Source organism: Miniopterus schreibersii (genome assembly GCF_964146895.1).
Source record: "Miniopterus schreibersii genome assembly, chromosome: 1".
NCBI lineage: Eukaryota > Metazoa > Chordata > Mammalia > Chiroptera > Miniopteridae > Miniopterus > Miniopterus schreibersii.
In genome coordinates this window covers 146,617,432-146,635,546 of record NC_138101.1, presented here as the reverse complement: position 1 = coordinate 146,635,546, position 18,115 = coordinate 146,617,432, and the positions used below count along the sequence as shown (strand labels likewise).

Here is an 18,115-nt window from a genome sequence, read left to right as displayed (position 1 = left end):
TCAGGGGTCCACGGACTCCCAAGTTAAAAAAAAAAAAAATTACCTAAAATATTCTATTAGTTGGAATTCTCCATTATCTATAGGCTATAGATGCAGGGATCCTTATGAAGCACTTTCTACCAAACCACTAAAAGTAGTAGCTATTATTTTTATTCTCAAATTAAAACTTTATAAAGTTGGGTTATTTTAACTAGAATCTTTTCACAACACTTTCTACCACTTTTCTGAAAAAGATTTCAGGAGTCAACTAGTCATTCTGTGACACAAATTTCTGAGAACATTAAAAGGAAGGTGACAGGGGAGGAAAGCAAAGAGTGAAATGGTCGAAGTAATGTCCATAAAGGAAAGTGTATAGTGCTGTGTACACAATAGTGCTTGAGCAAAGACACTGGATAATTCAGAGGCTTTTTATAATTAAATGCGTAAAAAGTAGACCTCATTTTACAAGCTCAAAATCAGACAAATGCATGAGGGTGTATAACTGTCACATTTATAAACTATATCTACCCAAAAACTCACTGAGGACACAACCCATGTTACAGTCCACACATGCACATCTGCATGACGCCTCCTCCACAGTAAACCCAAAATCAACTCCCATCATCTCAGTTCAGTACATGGGAAACAGTTTCAAAACAAAGGCAATATTTTTCAACCAAAAAAACAAAGGCAATTTTTTTCAACCCAAGTACCAATTCATTATTTGTGCAAAAATACTGCAAGAGAGTTCTGTTCAGGTTTAGTCAGTAAGATATGTTTCTGTGCTACTGAAATACAGCTAAAGTTTTCCATTTTAATTACCCAGGTAACAGTACTTCTGATTTACAATTGACCTAAATATAGTAGATGCTATTTTTTAAAATTGCATTTTTTAAAATCTTCAAAAGTTTAAGAATACAATTCTAAAAGCATATGCGCCTTGTCATTCATTCAATAAACATGATTTATTTTAATACAGGTCACAAAAGTTCAATTAATTAACCAGATTTCTTTATTTCCTGCCTGTCTCCTTCAGTCTTAAACCTAACTTTATATCAAAAGCAGCAGTTCAGAATTTATTTCATAAGGTTAATCCCACAAGTTACTGGGTGGGATTTTTAAACTACGTCACTCTTTATAAATATGAATCACTAAAAAAGTAGATCAGTATGAAGAACTCTTTAAAATTTGCATGGGCTCCGCCTTAGAACTAATGAGTAAGAATCTTCCTGAATGTTGGGTGTTTCTTTCCCAGGTGAATGATGATATGCAGTCAAGTGTGGGAGCCTCTGACCTAGACCACTAGGCCAGTGGTTCTCAACTTTTAAGGTGCATGGAATCACTTGAGGAAACTATTTTTGATTGACAGTGGTGCAGGAACCAGCATTTAAATAATCATTGCAGCTGGTCCACAAGCCACTCTGAGAAAAAATGCACAGCTTTGTCAGATTATAAATGAGTACATTCAGCAATCCAAGCAACACTGTCCTGTGAGCACTAATGAATCCTGCCCTAGGCAGTTTTAGCTAGTATTTGAGGGCAACTGGTAGCGTTTTCAAATAAAATGTATTCTTAAACATAAGGTCAAAGTCAAGTGATCTGTGAGATGGTCATTCATTCATTAAAGAAGGAAAAGGCCTTCAAACAAACTATTTAAACCTTTAAAAGGACAAGTTCTTAGCCCGCAACTTAAATCTAATGCCTTCTCCATCATTAATTATCCTGATATATGACCAGAGGTATTGATTCCGGCTTATCAAAAATGTAATGTAGATTATAAAAGATATACATTCTAATCACACACCTTTACAGATTCTGTATAGTCTCTGTGTAACAGACTGGAGACCAGCTGGATATTAAAGAATACTAAAACAGTAAATAATATACTCTCAATTTTAAGCAATGAAACTTCATATTTTCCTCACATAAGTTTCTACTTATAGTACTGGGGGGAGGACATTTAGAAAACACTAACAGTATCATGCTGTCTCTTTTGTGAAGAAGCTATTTACCAATTTTCCACAATTCTTGTCATTATCTATAAAATTGATAGTTATCCATCATTTTACTTTAAGAATTTTTTAAAAGCATAAAAAAGGTAACCACATGTAGGACCACACAGCAAATCAGAAGATAGAACTAGTGATTAGACCTTCCATATGGAAAGTTGAGCTATCTTATCAGCTTGGCAACTGTATCTCAGAGTGCGACTACTCTTACTAAGTATTATAAATATTTAAGCATATTTGAGTGTGTGGCAGCTCTACCACCATCCCTGCCAAACTTTAGGAATAAGTACAATCTACTGTGAACCCAGAAGCTACATAAGAACTAAATAGCAACAGCGCTAGGAAGCAGACAGAGCGCATGGTTAGTGAAATCTACCTGGCATCTTAATCACTCGCCTGTATCTAAGATGCTATTATTTACTGTGTACACACCTTTCTATCATGTTCTTCACAAAGGCTTATGCCACCTCTTTTCCAGATTAAACAGGTGGCATTTCTTCTTAACCAAGCAATGAAAAGGCAATGGCCAAACACCAGCATTGTCTTCCAAAAGAGGCAAGTCATTTCATAAAATAAGAAACTGAACTTAATTCCACAGTTATTAAGAAGCTAAAACACCAATACTAATTTTAACCACTAAAGTCTAGACTATTAAAAACCATCAAACCATTTTTCAGTTCATAAATGATTCAAGGTCAAAATAATGAATTTCTAAATTAAGCAAAACAGAAGTTGAAAAATTACCCATAAATATCCAACCAAGTACCATTTTGTCTTTTACTTAGGGGGGGCAAAAAAAACCTTCTTAAATGGCTAAAATGAACATAGAGACAGCACTCCTGGGGTAAGGATTTCAAATCAGGACACAATGGTATAAGGCACTACCTTAACTTCAGTCTACACTTAAGTCGTCCTAAATCCAGAGAACGTGGGAACAGGGGAAGGAAGAACACACAGACACATTCAACTGTTCATGTCCTTTTCGCCGGTTTGGCAGTCAGCTGCTTTTCTCTTTCAAATTCCTTCTCTCGCTGCTGCTCCCTTTCCAGCTCTTCTTTTTGCCTCTTCTGCTGCAGTTTAAGTGCTCTTTTCTAGGCCACAAATGCAAAAACCAAGAGAACAATCAAGGCTTACAGTTTAAAGGCAACAGTGCTTTGATTTGAGGTGATCGTTACATACTAATAAATTTCATATTTAACTTTTATATTCATTCTGGGTAATTTAAGGTCTCCTTGGAACAAAGAAAAAATTGTTACTCTATTAAATGAGAATTGCAGTGACATATTCAGAGCATATGAGCTACTAGCCCAAACTATTTAGTAAAAAAGTCCAGAGTGGGGTTCAAAAGGATGTTTTAAAATAAAACAATAAAAAAGAAAACAATGTACCATGAATTGAGTATATTATTATATATGGATATATAAGAAGTCAGAAAATGAATACTGAATAGACAAACCTCTACTTTTATAAAGGATGTAAAAGAACTTGCCAACTCACTTTTAATTTTGATGTCTTTTCGTGAAGCATCAACATTTCTTTTCTTATGTTCACCAACTTGGCATGATAGTGTTTAGCTTCTGCGAACTTGACATGGAAAAGTAAATGAACAGTGAAGTGAAAATAAACTGAACATTACAGTTCATTCTTCCTAAATTAGTCAAGTTTTTTAAAGCCTTAATTGCCTCTACAATTTAATTCCCAAATTTAAATTTTATTTAAACCATAAGTAGGATTTTGAAAACACCTGATTCAGTTCAGATTGATAAAAAAGTTACTAAACATAAAATAGACATTTACATTGTACACAGATAACACTTTGCTTTAAAAACATGCAATATAATCCTAAAATTCTGGTAAGACTACCCAATAATGCAATCAGTTTCATTTGAGAAAAGCAAAACACTCTCTACTGCCATTACAAGGGAGAGACCAAGCCAGGACACATAGGATAGTTTAAGTGTCTTCCCATCAGGAAAAGACAAACTGTATCCAGAGAGCCCTGAGAAGGCTGTGGGCTCTAAAGTCAGACCAAGCAGAATAACCTCTGTAAAGACACTTGTCTTCCCAAGGAGTTAGAGGTGTAGACTTTCCATGCCAGCCAGAGAGGGCAGAAAAGGAAAAAAAGCACCTCGTGCTCAGGCAAGGTAACAGAGAAGACCAGGTTGACAAAAATGAGAGACGTGTCAGTAGAGAGAATAGCAGCCTTCATGCAGCTACACATAAAGTCATAGTTTGGTGAGCTCTAGAGCTTACAGGCCCTCTCTCTCTAGACCTTCCAGTTTTCAGTTTCTAAGTGATAATCAGAACCACTCTGGGGCTGAGACAAGCAAAAGAGGAAGGCTTAGTTTCTGTCCCTTCAGACAGAAGCAACAGTATTACACCTGCCTGGTTCATTTACCGTGCATTCATTCAACAAATATGACTAAGTCAGTATAGCTTTGCCCACCTCCTTCAACAGAAGTGAGGAACTACAGCGCAGAAGCCTTTGTATTTACTACTACAGGCCTCTGCCTAATGCTAGAGAAGATGGACTTTCTTTTTGATTGTTATAAAAGGAAAACACTAGTAAGCCACACTTGTCCAATGAAAAGTCCATTTACTGAGGTACGTGTGAAAGTCCAGAAAATCACGCAAACCAAGCTATTTGTAATGTTTATGGTGAAGAGAAAGGTAGTCCTAAGTTCCTTATTTTTGTCAATTCTAGTTTCTTAAAATAAAGAGTATCAGTTCCTTCTCATCAAAAAGCTATAGAGCTTCTGATGAAATTCAACTACTGTCATTTACACTGAAAACTTTAAAGGGTCCATAAAGGAACTACAAAGGGTCTGTTTCAGCATTAATCTGGTGTAACGTTATGAAAATGCCATACAATTAATAAAATAAGAATTTTAAAAACCATGTATTTGATCAAAAGAGATGTACCTTCCTTAAGGGGAAAAACAGTATCCCAAAAGTTTCTTACTTTCAGTTCTCTTTTACAAAAATAAAGAACTTTTCCAGACTTTCATAAATAAGTTCTATTTCCTATCACAAGTTCAACATTTGAAAGATAACAATTCAAGACAAGGGAAGGTCCAGTAAAGTAAATCAAAGTTTCCTATTAAAAGACAAATTCAAACCTTTAAAAAAGTAGAGGGAAATATCCCAAACATACACAAGTACAAAGCTGGTAGGATAAACCTACCTATTTCTAAAATAAGATGTCATTATGCCATGTCAATTAAATCATACTTACCAGAGCATTAATATCCAACATAGAATGACATTCTTTAAATTTTGAAATCTCTTGTTCCAGTGTGTCTAACAATACAACTTGGTTCTGTCTGAAACAGAAACACACAGCCAAAATAAGCATTGCATACCGTAAGTGTGGTTCATTAAAAGGAACCACATTAATCTTGGCTAATGGTAAAGGTAGAAATTAAATTAGAAATTGACTGATTCTCCAAGGTTTATTTGGTGTAGCATAATCATTTCCAAAATAATATTCCAAAGTCACATTCTGGTAACTAAATGTGTTTTTTATTCTTGCCTCAATTTCAGATTCCAGTAACTAAAATCACCAAATCATTTAAAATTACTTTATTACTTTTTTTTTGGCAACTTTCTGTATTATCCCCCAAAAAGTTTTGAGGTAATACAGACTCGCCCGAGAAACTCAATGTTTTATATATACTAAAATTGTAAGAGTACCACAAAGGAATTAAGGAGCAGTGACCTTTTAGAGCTGGGGAAATGCAGGATTGAGGGATGACGAGCCTAACAGGACAAAAAGGAAGCAAGATGAAAAAGAGGCTACGAATCGCAAGATCTCCCTACCTATAATCAGTTGTGCGATCTTACAAATTTAGCTTACTTCTCTGGGCCTAAATTTCTTCATTTATAAAGCGAGAAGCTTAGACCAGATAATTTCGAAGGTTCCTCATAAAAATTCTGATTCAAAACCTTCTACTAAGAAAGGAGCCACTTTCCTAATATACCTCTCTAGATCAATCAATACTAGGATCACGGGAATGTGACACTGAGGGGTTACCTAATTAAATATTTTAAAGAATACCACTGACAAAAAAATATATGACACAATTTGCTTGCAAAACTATGCTAAACAGAGAACAATGATGAGAAAAAGAAATAACAATGAAGAGACCAAAGGTCAGTTACAGCACCTCCACCATCCAGCACTGAGTCTGTCACACCCCACAGGTCATAGGTTTGTCCCCTCAGCTCTGACTGGCAACCACAGAAAGCGAAATACAAAATGCGTGAGAGGAGAACCCAGCAAATCAATGATCCAAGATAAGCAGGAAAGCAAATCCAAAATCAACAAAACCAAAAGTTGGTTCTTCAAAAGAGCAATAAAATCGATAAACCTCTAGCCAGACTAACAAAGAAAAAGAGAAGGTACAAATTACTAACATAATTTATGGAAGAGGAGTCATCACTACTGATCCCATGGACATTAAAAAGATAATAAAAGCCTGGCCAGGCGTGGCTCAGGGGTTGAGCATCTACCTAGGATCCAGGAGACTGCAGTTCGATTCCCGGAGGCTATGGATCAATGACGACTCTCTCATCATTGATGTCTCTCTCTCTCCCCCTTCCTCTCTCTGAAATCAATAAAGATTTCTTTTTAAAGACAATAAAGGAATACTTTCAACGACTCTATGTCTGCAAATTTGATAACTTAGATGAAAATGACTACTTCCTTGAAAGACGCAAACTACCAAAACTCACACAAGGAGAAACAGATCATCTTAGTAGGCCTATATTGAACGGGGAATGGCACCAGATGTTAGCTGTTGGTCCTTGAGTTTGGCTAAGAAAGAACTCAGAGCCAAGAACTCAAATACAAGCAGAAGTTTATTTAGAAAGTCACAGAGGTAGAAGTGACCTATAGAAGGGAGCCAGCTGGGCTGCGCAGACTCAGGAAACAAGTTACAGAGGCAAAAGAAGGGCCCGAAGAGCTTAGGTGACAGAAAGCAAAGGTATTCTTGAGGGAAGATGGGGGTGGGGAAAGGCGCAGGCTTGCTCAAGAGACGGTGCAAACTGGGTCCTTTGTCTTATGGGTTTTTATGTGTTTCCTAAAGGCAAGAATCTTAGCGGAGGTCTCAGGGGAGGATCTCAGTAGAATATTCATCAGCTCTACAGGTGTGTCCTTTCAGGGCTGTGGTCTCCACTAATTGATCAGCACTAGGGTAGAGGGTCATTAGTCATTGCAGCTGATCCTGATGTCAGCCACTACATGGTTTTGCTGCTTTTCTGGGCGTGGAGCTGAATACAACTAAGGCCTAGATATTATCTCTAATTTGACCAAAACTCTATGTCTGTAGTCAACAAACCCGTGACTTTGTTCCTGATGTTGCACGTCAGAACCTCATTATCCTGAGGGCTTGATGCTCAAGAGTGGGGTTGTGCAAGGGCCTGTATGGGAGTTCTATGAAGCTATTCTCCCACTCCCTTGTTCCTCCTCTAAGGGGGTCTGCCACATGACTAGAGACATGCCAGGGGAGGAAAGGTCAGGGGAGGTTCCAAACCACATGACCTGCAATATGAAAGGTCAGGGGGTCCAAACTGCAAGACCAGTGATATGCTAGGGGAGGAAATTCGGTCACCCTGGGGGAGAGGTCCCACCCTATAATACTTGTTTTTCCCATTGCTAGGCACCCGGAGCTTTCTGCCCTGGTGACCTTCTGTACCTAGCCTATCATTCCTACTCTGCTCATGTCTGTCTAACTGCCTACTACATCATATTTATTAGAGAAATTGAATTAATAAGTGATAACCTCCCAGAAATGAATGCACCAGGACCAGACAACTTCACTGGTGACTTCTGCCAAACATTTAAGAAATTATGCCAATTTTCCACAATCTCTTCCAAAAAAACAGAAGTAGAGGGAACATTTCCTATGAGGCCAACATTACTCTAAAACCAAAACCAGATAAAGACATTACAAGAAAGGAAAACCTAAAGACCACTGTATTTCATGAGCATAGATGCAAAAATCCTCAACAAGATACTGGCAATCAAATTTGACAGTGTATAAAAATAATTATATACCACAATCAAGTGAGATTTATTCTAAGTATGCAGAGCTGGTTCAATATTTGAAAAGAAGAAAGCTAAGGAAGAAAAATAAAGTATTTGATGAAGTCCAACACCATTCATTATTAAAAACACTCTCAACAACTAGGGAGAGGAAGTTCCTCAACCTGTTAAAGAACATCTAAAAAACTATAGCTAACATCACACTTGTGATAAGAAGCCAAATGTTTTCTCTCTAAGATCAGGAGCAAGGAAAAGATGTCCATTCTCACTACTCCTCTTCTGTCACAATGCAAGTCCTAGCTAATGCAGTAAGAAAAGGAAAGGAAATAAAAGGTACACAGATGAGAAAGGAGGAAATAAAACTATTTTTGTTCACAGATGACATGAATGCCTATGTGGAAAATCCCAAACAATCAACAGAAAATCTCCTGGAACTATTATGTCAGGATAGCAAGGTCTCAGGATGCAAGGTTAATATACAAAAGTCAGTTGCTTTCCTATATACCAGTAGTAAACAATAACCCCTCAGATGAAATACTTTGGTATAAATCTAACAAAATATGTACAGGATCTATATCTATATCTATATGTAAAAACTGCAAGACTCTCAAGAAAGAAATTTTATTTATTTAATTTATTGATTTTTTTTTTTTTTTCTTTTTGAGAGAGTGGGGAAGGGGGAGAGAGAGAAAAGAGAAATATCAATTTCCACTTACGCATTCACTGGTTGATTCTTGTATGTGCCCTGACTGGCAATCAAACCCGCAACCTTGGTGTATTAAGATGACACTCTAACCAACTGAGCTACTCAGCCAGGGCCTCAAGAAAGAAATTTTTAAAAAGATATAAATAATGGAGAGATATGCCAAGCACATGGAATTAAAGTCTCAATATTAAGGCCCCGGCCAGGTAGTTCAGTTGGTTGGAGAGTCATCCTGACGCACCAGGGTTGCCGTTTGATCCCTGGTGAGGGCACACATAACAATCAACCAATGAATGCATAAATAAGTGGAACAACAAATCGATGTTTTTCTCCCTCTCTCTCAATTTTTCAAAAGTCTTAACATTAAGGTATCAATTCCTCCCAACTTGATCTATAGATTCAATGCAATCCCAATTTAAATCCCAGTAAATTATTTTATAGGTACAATAAACTGATTCTAAAATTAACATGCAAAGGCAAAAACCTATAATAGCCAATGCACACTAAAGAACAAAGTTGGAAGACTTACACTACCCAATTTCAAGACTTATAAAACTGCAGAAATCATGACAGCATGGTACTGGTGAAAGAACACACTGATCAATGGAACAGTATACAAAGCTCTTAGACAAAACCATACTAAGATAATCAACTGCTCTTTTTAACAAAAGAGCTAAGGCAATGCAGTGGAGAAAGGATAGTCTATTCAACAAGTGGTAAGAGAACAACTGGACGTGTATGTGCAAAGGCATTAACCTAGACACAGACCTTATACCTTTCATAAGAACTAACTCAAAATGGATGATAGGTCTAAAACTCTGAAACTTGTAGAAGAAAACACAGGAGAAAATCTAGGTGACCTTGATATGGTGGTGAATTTTTACATGCAATACCAAAAGTATAATCCATTAAAGAAAAAACACTGATAAGTCATGCTCTGCAAAAGTCATTGTTAAGAGAATGAAAAGATAAGCCAAATACTTGGAGAAAATATTCACTAAACACATAAAGACTTGTATCAAAAGTATACAAAGTAACCCAGCAGGCGCTGAGCATCAACCTATGATCCAGGAGATCATTGTTACATTCCTGGTCCGGGCACATGCCCAGGTTGCAGGCATGATCCCCACCATGGGGATCGTGCAGGAGGCAGCCGATCAATGACTCTCATCATTGATGTTTCTCTCTCTCTCTCCTTCTCCCTTCCACTCTCTGAAATCAATAAAAAAAATTTGTGTGTGTGTACAGTATACAAAGTAGTCTTAAAACACAATAAGAAAATAAAGAGTCCAATTTAAAAATGGACAAAACAGGAAAAAGAACGAAATCTTACCATTTGCAACAAGGATGAACCTACAGGGTATTATGCTAAGTGCAATAAGTCACACAGAGAAAGACAAATACCATATGATTTCACTTACATGTAGAATCTAAAGAATAAACAAACAAAACAGAAACAGACTCACAGATAGAACAAACTGATGGTTGCCAGATGGGAGGGGGGTTAGGGAGCTGGGTAAAAAAGTGAAGGAATTAAGAAGTACAAATTGGTAGTAACAAAACAGCCACAGATACGTAAATGAAAGCACAGAAAATATACTCAATAATATTGTAATAACTGTGTATGGTGTCAGGTGGGTACTAGACTTATAGGAGGGATCACTTCATAAATTATATAAATGTCTAACCACTATACCGTACACCTGAAATTAATATTGAATGTCAACTGTAATTAAGAAATAAAGAGAGAGAGAGAAAATAGTCACAGAGATGTAAAGTACAGCATAGGGAATAGAGTCAATAATATTGTAATAGTTATGTATGGTGTCAGATGAGTACTAGATTTATTGGGGTGATCAATTTATAAGGTATATAAATGTCTAATCACTATGTTGTACACCTAAAGCTAATGTAATGTTGTATCAACTGTAATTTAAAAATAAATTTTTAAAGAGATAAACATAATGTCCTGTAAACAAAACAAACAAAAAAATGTAAAAAAAAATTTAACAGATGAGCTAAATCAACATCGGTTGTATAATCATGAACTTGTCTGATCTCTGTCCCAGGTTCCAGGCATGTCTATTCTGCAACGCTTGGAATTTCCCAAAGATAGGAGTATCTTTGTTATTCATGAGCCCCTTGGATCACACCTGAGTTTATGCTATTGCAGTGACCTATGGTGGCCCCTAGAGCTTCAAGATGGGGCTGGTCATGACAGAAACATCAATCATGTGGTCAGAGGGTTAGATTTTTGAGCAATGTGATATCAGCCCATTCTCCAAAGAAGGGAAGGGGGCTAGAGACTGAGCTCAATTACATGGCCAATGATTCAATCAATTATGCCTACTTAATGAAACCCCATTAAAAACTCTGGGCACCAAAGCGCAGCAGAGCTTCCTGGTTGGTGAATATATCTGGGTAGGTGATGTGCCCTAATTTCACTAGGAGAGGGCACAGAAGCTCTGTATTTGGGATGCCCTCAGACCTTGCCTATGTGTTTCTTCACTTGGCTGGTCCTGATCTGTATTCTTTATAACAAAACCATAATTGTAACTACAGTCCTTCTTGATCCATAAGTCTAGACACTTTAGAAGAAGTTTCCAGAGAATATTTAGCTGCAATATAGGGGGCAAAATAATTGAATTTCCTTTCCCTTGAAGTTTTGTATAATCTGTGGTAATTCTGCTGGGCATGAATGCGAAGCCCTGATGCAATATCTAAAGAATGATCCTGAGAAAAAAAAGCTATTTCCATGGAGAGTCCAAGTCTGTATTATCTCACGGGAGCTCCAGTGAGATTACTCACAATTGCACCTCTCTGGCTACTTTTGGGGATTGGGATTCCAGAACCTCTTTTTTTCTTTCTTTCCAGTGTTTTTAAAACAACAAATACATATAAAAGACTATTCATAACCTTTCTTATATATACAGCTAAACTTTGTTCTTGGTCTTCCTGATCCATTGTTAGCTACAAAGTAAACTTAATTTCTGTCTACCACTACCTTTACCTTCCCTTCTGCAGGCCTGTTTCTATAATGGTAAAGTGGCTTAATGAAGATTAAACAGTTTGATGAGAGAGCCGGGACTAGGGCCTAGGAGCCTCTTAGTCTTCTGCATCTTTATTACTAGTGAAACTTGTGGAGAGATGGATGAAAGAGATAGCTACTGGAAAACATTTCTCTTTTTCCCTTCTTTGAAATTTGCTTATATTTCCTTAACACTCAAGATGTATAACTGCTTATTTATCATATTCAATTGTTAATTCCAACGCTACCTGTGTGATCTTTTTCAAGCTACTTAACCTCTCTGAACTTAATTTTCTTCCACTGTAAACAGGGATAATCTTAGATACTTCAAGTAGGTGCCAGGATTGAGATATGGTATATAAAGTGGTGAGCATGTAGTACATATAGTAATAAACTAGCTGATTTTACCATCATCACCATCATCATTGTATGTATGCCTAGGAAGTGGGGATATTCAAAACACTAAATTTTAGCCAATGTCCTCACCAATTAAACTCTGCAATTAATCCATGACTCCCAGCTTCCTGTTAGTAAGGTGTTATCCAGATGTTTTGCTTACAGTTTCTTACTTTCTTTCAGTCTGTCATACTTCATCCAAACTCCCCAGCAAAATCTTTTTTATTTTTTTGCCACAAGAATTGGTTGGTGTTAAAATGCAAGGCATAACACACACTAGGGGTAAAAAAAAACTCACTCAGAACTAGCAGAAAACCAGAATTTGCCAACTCCCTAACTACAGTATTTGTACCACATGTAGTAAAATATAGTACCACTTTTAGACTCATTTATCACCTTCAAATCCAAGGATTATAACATTACTTATTAATATTTACAAAATGGACATGGTTGTTGATTATTTCTCTCCTTTTGCCCTAATAAAGCCTTTTGAGATAAGTTTTCAAAGTGTAGGTCTAGAGAAGCAGCAGCCCAGAGCTATTTTAGAGATGAGCATCACAAAAAGAAAAATAGGCCATCCAGAGAGGTCCTGACCCTTCAGGAAGTAGAAACTCAGTCTGCTGTTTCTGGGTACCAGGGAGCTGATAAAGTCGAGTCTATATCTTTGAATAGTGACTCCACTCTACAGGTTCCATTCTTCTTTATCCTGTTCCTCTCTTAACGGTTCCTCCAATCCTTTATTTAGCTAGTAGAGTCTGAAATGGACCTTCTAAAAAAAGATACTTAAAGATTCCTGGCAACTCATGAACCAGCCATTGAATACAAATGTGACTCTTACGGAAGCAATTTTGCAACCTACTCAGAAACAGGTATATATCCATCCAGCAACATTCCCAATAGGCAATACTTTCATAAAATAATGCTAAGACACCAAAACTAATCAAAGTCTAGATAAGATTGAAGGGTACTTCTTAGAAGCCAAACACTCTAGAAGTATTCATTTCACTTTTTATATTTAGATTACTATGAACTCCTCCATTCCCATTTGCTATCACTAAAGATATAGAAATACTCAATTGTATAAAATGTTACAAAATAATATACCTCAACACAGTATATACTTATGCAGTAAATGATGACTCTACCAGAGGGGAATGAGTGCATCTCCTGAAACATTACAAAATATTATACCTTAATACAGTATATACTTATACAGTAAATAACTACACCAGAGGGGAAATGAGTGCATCTCAAAGTTTTGTTAGCTCACGTGAGTTCCTGGAGGGCTTGTTTTGATCTCTGCAGATCTGGCAGGTAGTGAGAAAGCAATCCTTCTGCCAGTTGCTCCACAGCTTTATCTTCTACAGTCAAGTCCTCTATTAACCCTTCATCTGGAGAAGTGTCACTTAAACCTGTTGCCAAGCAAAAATCAAATTTAGGAAGCTTTTAAGTTGACACAAGGATAAGAGAGTAGTAGGGAGGCAGGGAAGGAGGCTGGCAGTGGGGTTCAGAGCACATACACAGAGCAGTACAGGGATCCTTCCTTTCTCATCTTTTTTCCTTCCTTTCTCTTCTTTTTTTTAACTTACCTTCTGAGCATCCTCTAAAAAATGGATTATGAGCACTCAAAACATGTTTTTAAACTACTAGTATAACATAAAGTCTAGATTAAAAGAATATTAATGTATGCACAATTCTGTATGTTTATGTATTTTTTATGTCAGAGGATTTACAGATGTCAATGGATTATTAAAGGAGTCTGAGACCTAAAAGTGGGAAATAGTCACTGAATGAAAGCAAGAAATTCTTCTTTTCAAGAGCATGTAGATATATATATATGTATATATATGTGTATGTGTGTATATATGTATGTTTTAAACACAATTCCTAAAAATATTTTCTTTCCTTTCTATGGAAGTAAAAATATGGGTCAACATTTATTTTTCATATAGCTTGATATATTATTTACACGTAAACAGGGGGGCTGTTTTGTCATTTGTTAGGAGGAGAGAAATTTCCTATGAATTTCTCCTCTCTTGAGATCAACACCTTAATTTACTATAGAAAATAATGTATAATGTTTTGTGTGTAAATCTAGATGTGATGCCAAGAATTCTGCGTCACACTTTTCCTTTGAATAGTAGCAGTGTAAGCATTGTGACAGGCATTCAGAAATGTCTAAAATGAATACCTATCAATCACACAGCTTTCAAGAAACTGTCTTTGCATACCCATGCATAAACCCTGTTTTTATCACAGATGAAATATTACTTGTATTCCTGGAGGGCTTGTTTTGATCTCTGCAGATCTGGCAGGTAGTGAGAAAGCAATCCTTCTGCCAGTTGCTCCACAGCTCTTCTACAACTCTTCTCTTAAATATATATATATTTTATATATCTTTTCAAATTAACATATATAGACCTACTACATTTTTTTTAAGTGAACAGAATTCTAACATAGTTTAACCAGTTTTGTAATGTTTTGGACTGAATGTTTGCATCCCTGCCAAAATTCATGCTGAAGGCCTAACCTTCAATGCAATGGTATTTGGTGATGGGGTCTTTGGGAAGCAATCAGGTTTAAATGAGGTCATGAGGATGGGGGCCCCCATGATGAGCTTCTTGTCCTTAAAAGAAGAAAAACCAGAATTCTCTCCCTCCACCATGCGAAGACACAGTGAGAAAGGCAGCCGTCTGCAAGATCAGAAGACAGTCCTCACCAAGAACCTAATCTACCAGCACCCTGATCTAAGACTTTCCAGCCTCCAGATCTGTGAAGAATAAATGTCTGTTGTTTAAGCCACCCAGCCTATGGTACTTTGTTATAGCAGCCCGAGTAGACTAAAGAAACCTATGGATGACTACTTAGGATATTTTCACTATTTGCTATTTCAAACAATGTTGCAGAGAGCTTTCTTGCTTGTCTTTGCATATTCCTGTCACTGTTTTTATAGGACAAATTCTCAGAAATAGACTGATGGGACAAAAGATTTATGCATTTCTAATAGACACTGCAAGAGTGCCTTCCTAAGAGATGGCACCAATTTACACATACCAACAATCTGAGAGCTGCTATTTCCAAATGTGTAAGCAGGTGTGAAGACAGGAGTGGAAGGGATACCATACGGGAAAAGGAAGCAGCATGAGGCAAGGTGGGAATATAAATTGCTCTGGACAGAGAAGGTAGTTGGAGCATGGGACACAGGCAGTAGTGAGCTCCAACATCCATGTGGCCAGCCTAGGAGGACCCTTGAGTGACAAGCTAACAGGTTGGGCTCTTTTAGTAAGTAGTTAGGAGCCAATTAAGGCTTCCCAGCAAGGATATGTCATGATTGGAGCTTTATCCTGGAGCACTGATGTGACAGCAGCGGGACAGTTGGGGGGGAAGAGTAAGAGACCAGGCAGACTAGCATTACAACTGCTGCTGTAAGGGTGAAAATACAAAGAGGAGTTGGAACTGTATAGCAGAATCCCGTAGATCAAACAGAGGTAGGAGGCAAGTGAGAGGAAAGATATAATAAAGTTTCAAGTGAGAGTGCTTGGCACCATTAATAGGATCAGAGATCTACTTTTATTTATGTGCATGCTACATGTGAGATTAGTGCAAAAGAATCATGTCAAAGTATCCACCAAGCAGATGAAGGAGCAAGCTGAGGGGCCAAGCTGCACATATATACAAGGAAGTCCTATTTATAGAAGCGACTAATGAAGGTGGGAAGAGAGGGAGATCGTTGAGGAAAAGCATGACCAAGAAAGGACTGAGCACTGTGTTGGGGTTACCGCTATGTTTCTCAAACAAGAGGTCAAAGGAAAGATACATCCAAAGCCCTGCAGCCTTTCTTATCTAGGGTTCTCACTGGAACCACAGAGCACGAAACTGCTTTGAGTGACTACTTTCTCAGTCCTCCCAAGGACAGTGCAGAGAGTACCATTCTGGGTGCACAGCAAGTCAACCCAGTCCATTCAATGGATGCTTTAGGGCGTCAGGGCTTACATCTCTCTCGGAACTCGGGTACAGAGGGGCTGCGGGAGGAAGAGGGATGCGGTAATGCCAAGAAGGAAGACAGCATTTCATGAGGGAATGGTTAACAATACTGGGTGCATTAAGTCTATAAATTACAAAGTGACCATCCCGACAAACTCATTCTTGACCACTAACCTGTAACAAATAGCCCACAAAGAGCTGGAGTCGCGTAAACGCAGAATGACTTCACCTTCAGCTGCCTCCAACCGCTTCCCCCGGGCAGGCCTCGTTTCCCACCCGCTGGCAGGGCGGAGGGAGGGCCGGCGCGGTTCCCACCTCCGCGCCGCTCGGGGCCGCAGCCGCCTAAGGCAGCAGCCACCTCCCGGGGGCGGCCCGGGACGCCCTCCCGGCCGCCCGCCCCGCCCACAGCACGTACCCGGCGCCGGCTCCCGGGCCCCCGGGCCGTCGGGTGGCCCGGCCAGGACCCCGTCCGACGGCGGCGGCCCGGGGACACTCATGTCCCTCCCGCTGGGAACAGGGAAGGGGCCGTTAAGTAGATGATCAGATACAGTAAAGAGGGACCGAACGCGTCCTGCGCCCAGCCCGACTGCTGCAGCGGTCGCACCCGGAAGTAACGGAAGCGGAAGTAGGCGGGCTCGGGGCACGTGACCGCGGGTCGGCACCGCCCCCAGCGCCGTCCGCCTCCACAGTCTCCTCCACGGTCTCCACCCCAGTCGCTCCAAGGACTCGGCGCTGACGTTGAAGTCGGGTTGAGGTTGCGGGGTCTGTAGAGTCCGATGTGGGGGGCTCGCTGCAGGTCGACTGATGGGGGCGGGGACTGCGGGCGGGAAGGAGAGAAGCGGGCGGGGACGGGAAGGGGCCGCTCCGGGTGGCTCTCGCGGGAGTTTTGTATCGAAGTGGCCGACAGTCGGGCGTAGTGCGCCGCGACCGGCGCAGCTTTTCAGTTTTGCATCGGCCCGAAGGCAACACCTCAAGGCCCAGGACTGCGTGGCTCAGTGGCTGCGCGTGGGCCCATGAACCAGGAGGTCAGGTGGGTTCCTAGTCAGGGCACATGCCCGGGCTTCGGCTGGATCAGTGCAGGAGGCAGCGGATCAATGACTCTCGCATCGTTGATGTTTCTGTCTGTCTCTCCCTTTCTCTCTGAAATCAATTAAAAAAAAATGTAAAAAGGAACAAGGCCCGCGTGCCTTCCCTGCGATTGGGACTATTAAAGAGTTCAGTGTTTAGCTGTCTGTGAGCTTCAGCCTTGCTAACTGGGGCATTGGCCAGGATTCCGGGCTCCCCTTGTTGATCGTAGGCGAATGATTTAAGGCCTGGGTTGCAGCATCTCCGGAACAGATTCAGCCGTGTTACTAGAAACTGCACTTGCTGAGATCCTGTGGGATGATGTCATAAATTTTGATGAAAAACACCTAGAAATAGGCAGAAGCAGCCTCACACCAAATAAAACCATCAGTTATGCTCTCCTACCTTAGACCCTCTCACCTGGACTGTAATAGTGGCCTCCTAATATTGCACCCCAAACTTGCCTGTCTAAACAATTTTCTATGCTGCTGCTGATGCTCGCCAAAAAAAAATGAGAATTTATGTCAAACCTCAGAAACTTGCACCTGCAACCCCACTGCCTTTAGCAGTGCATTCACACCCCTTCCTTTGGCTTCCTTCTGAGTAGTTATTCCTTATTACCTGTGGTAGGCAGAGCAATGACCCCACCTCAAGATGTCCACAGCCTTAATACTCAGAACCTGTTAATAATGTGTTAAATTTCACCAAAAGGGGTAATTTTAAGGTTGCAAGTCACCTCACCATAACATAAAATAGATTATCCTGGATTATTGAGTGGGCCCAATATAATCAATCATAAGAGCCTTCAAAACTGGGAAAAGGAGGCAGAAGAGGAGAGTCAGAAGGGAGATATGACTATGAAATACGATTAGAGTTGCAACATTGCCAGCTTTGAAAATAGAGGA

The 18,115-nt window shown here is 39.3% G+C and overlaps 2 protein-coding genes across 3 annotated transcripts in view; both read right to left on the bottom strand.

The window, feature by feature from the left end:
• The window catches only part of SQOR (sulfide quinone oxidoreductase), a 58,095-nt gene extending 55,091 nt beyond the window's left edge, over positions 1-3,004 (bottom strand). The window contains exon 1 of the mRNA XM_081160065.1: positions 2,874-3,004. The gene's annotated coding sequence lies outside the window, so the exon portion shown is untranslated. The remainder of the gene's footprint in view (positions 1-2,873) is intronic.
• BLOC1S6 (biogenesis of lysosomal organelles complex 1 subunit 6) lies at positions 394-16,853 on the bottom strand. Of its 2 annotated transcripts, XM_081160095.1 has the most exons (6): positions 16,561-16,853; positions 16,320-16,343; positions 13,432-13,573; positions 5,224-5,311; positions 3,486-3,572; positions 394-3,079 (listed from the first exon to the last, which is right to left on the bottom strand). In XM_081160095.1, exons 1-6 carry the CDS (start codon positions 16,640-16,642, stop codon positions 2,960-2,962), a joined length of 543 nt encoding a protein of 180 aa, XP_081016221.1. In that variant the 5' UTR covers positions 16,643-16,853; the 3' UTR covers positions 394-2,959. The 2 variants fall into 2 exon arrangements, with proteins under 2 accessions (XP_081016221.1, XP_081016220.1); XM_081160094.1 differs by lacking the exon at positions 16,320-16,343 and having other exon boundaries at positions 16,561-16,756.
• Positions 16,854-18,115: the final 1,262 nt, after the last annotated feature.

Coding starts and splice junctions, on each gene's coding strand:
- BLOC1S6 (XM_081160095.1), bottom strand. CDS start 16,642: ATGAGTGTCCCCGGGCCGCCGCCGTCGGACGGGGTCCTGGCCGGGCCA. Junction 5,312..13,431: donor CAAGCCCTCCAGGAACTCAC/GTGAGCTAACAA, acceptor TTTCTGTTTCAG/ACAGAACCAAGTTGTATTGT. Junction 3,080..3,485: donor AAAAGACATCAAAATTAAAA/GTGAGTTGGCAA, acceptor TTTGTGGCCTAG/AAAAGAGCACTTAAACTGCA.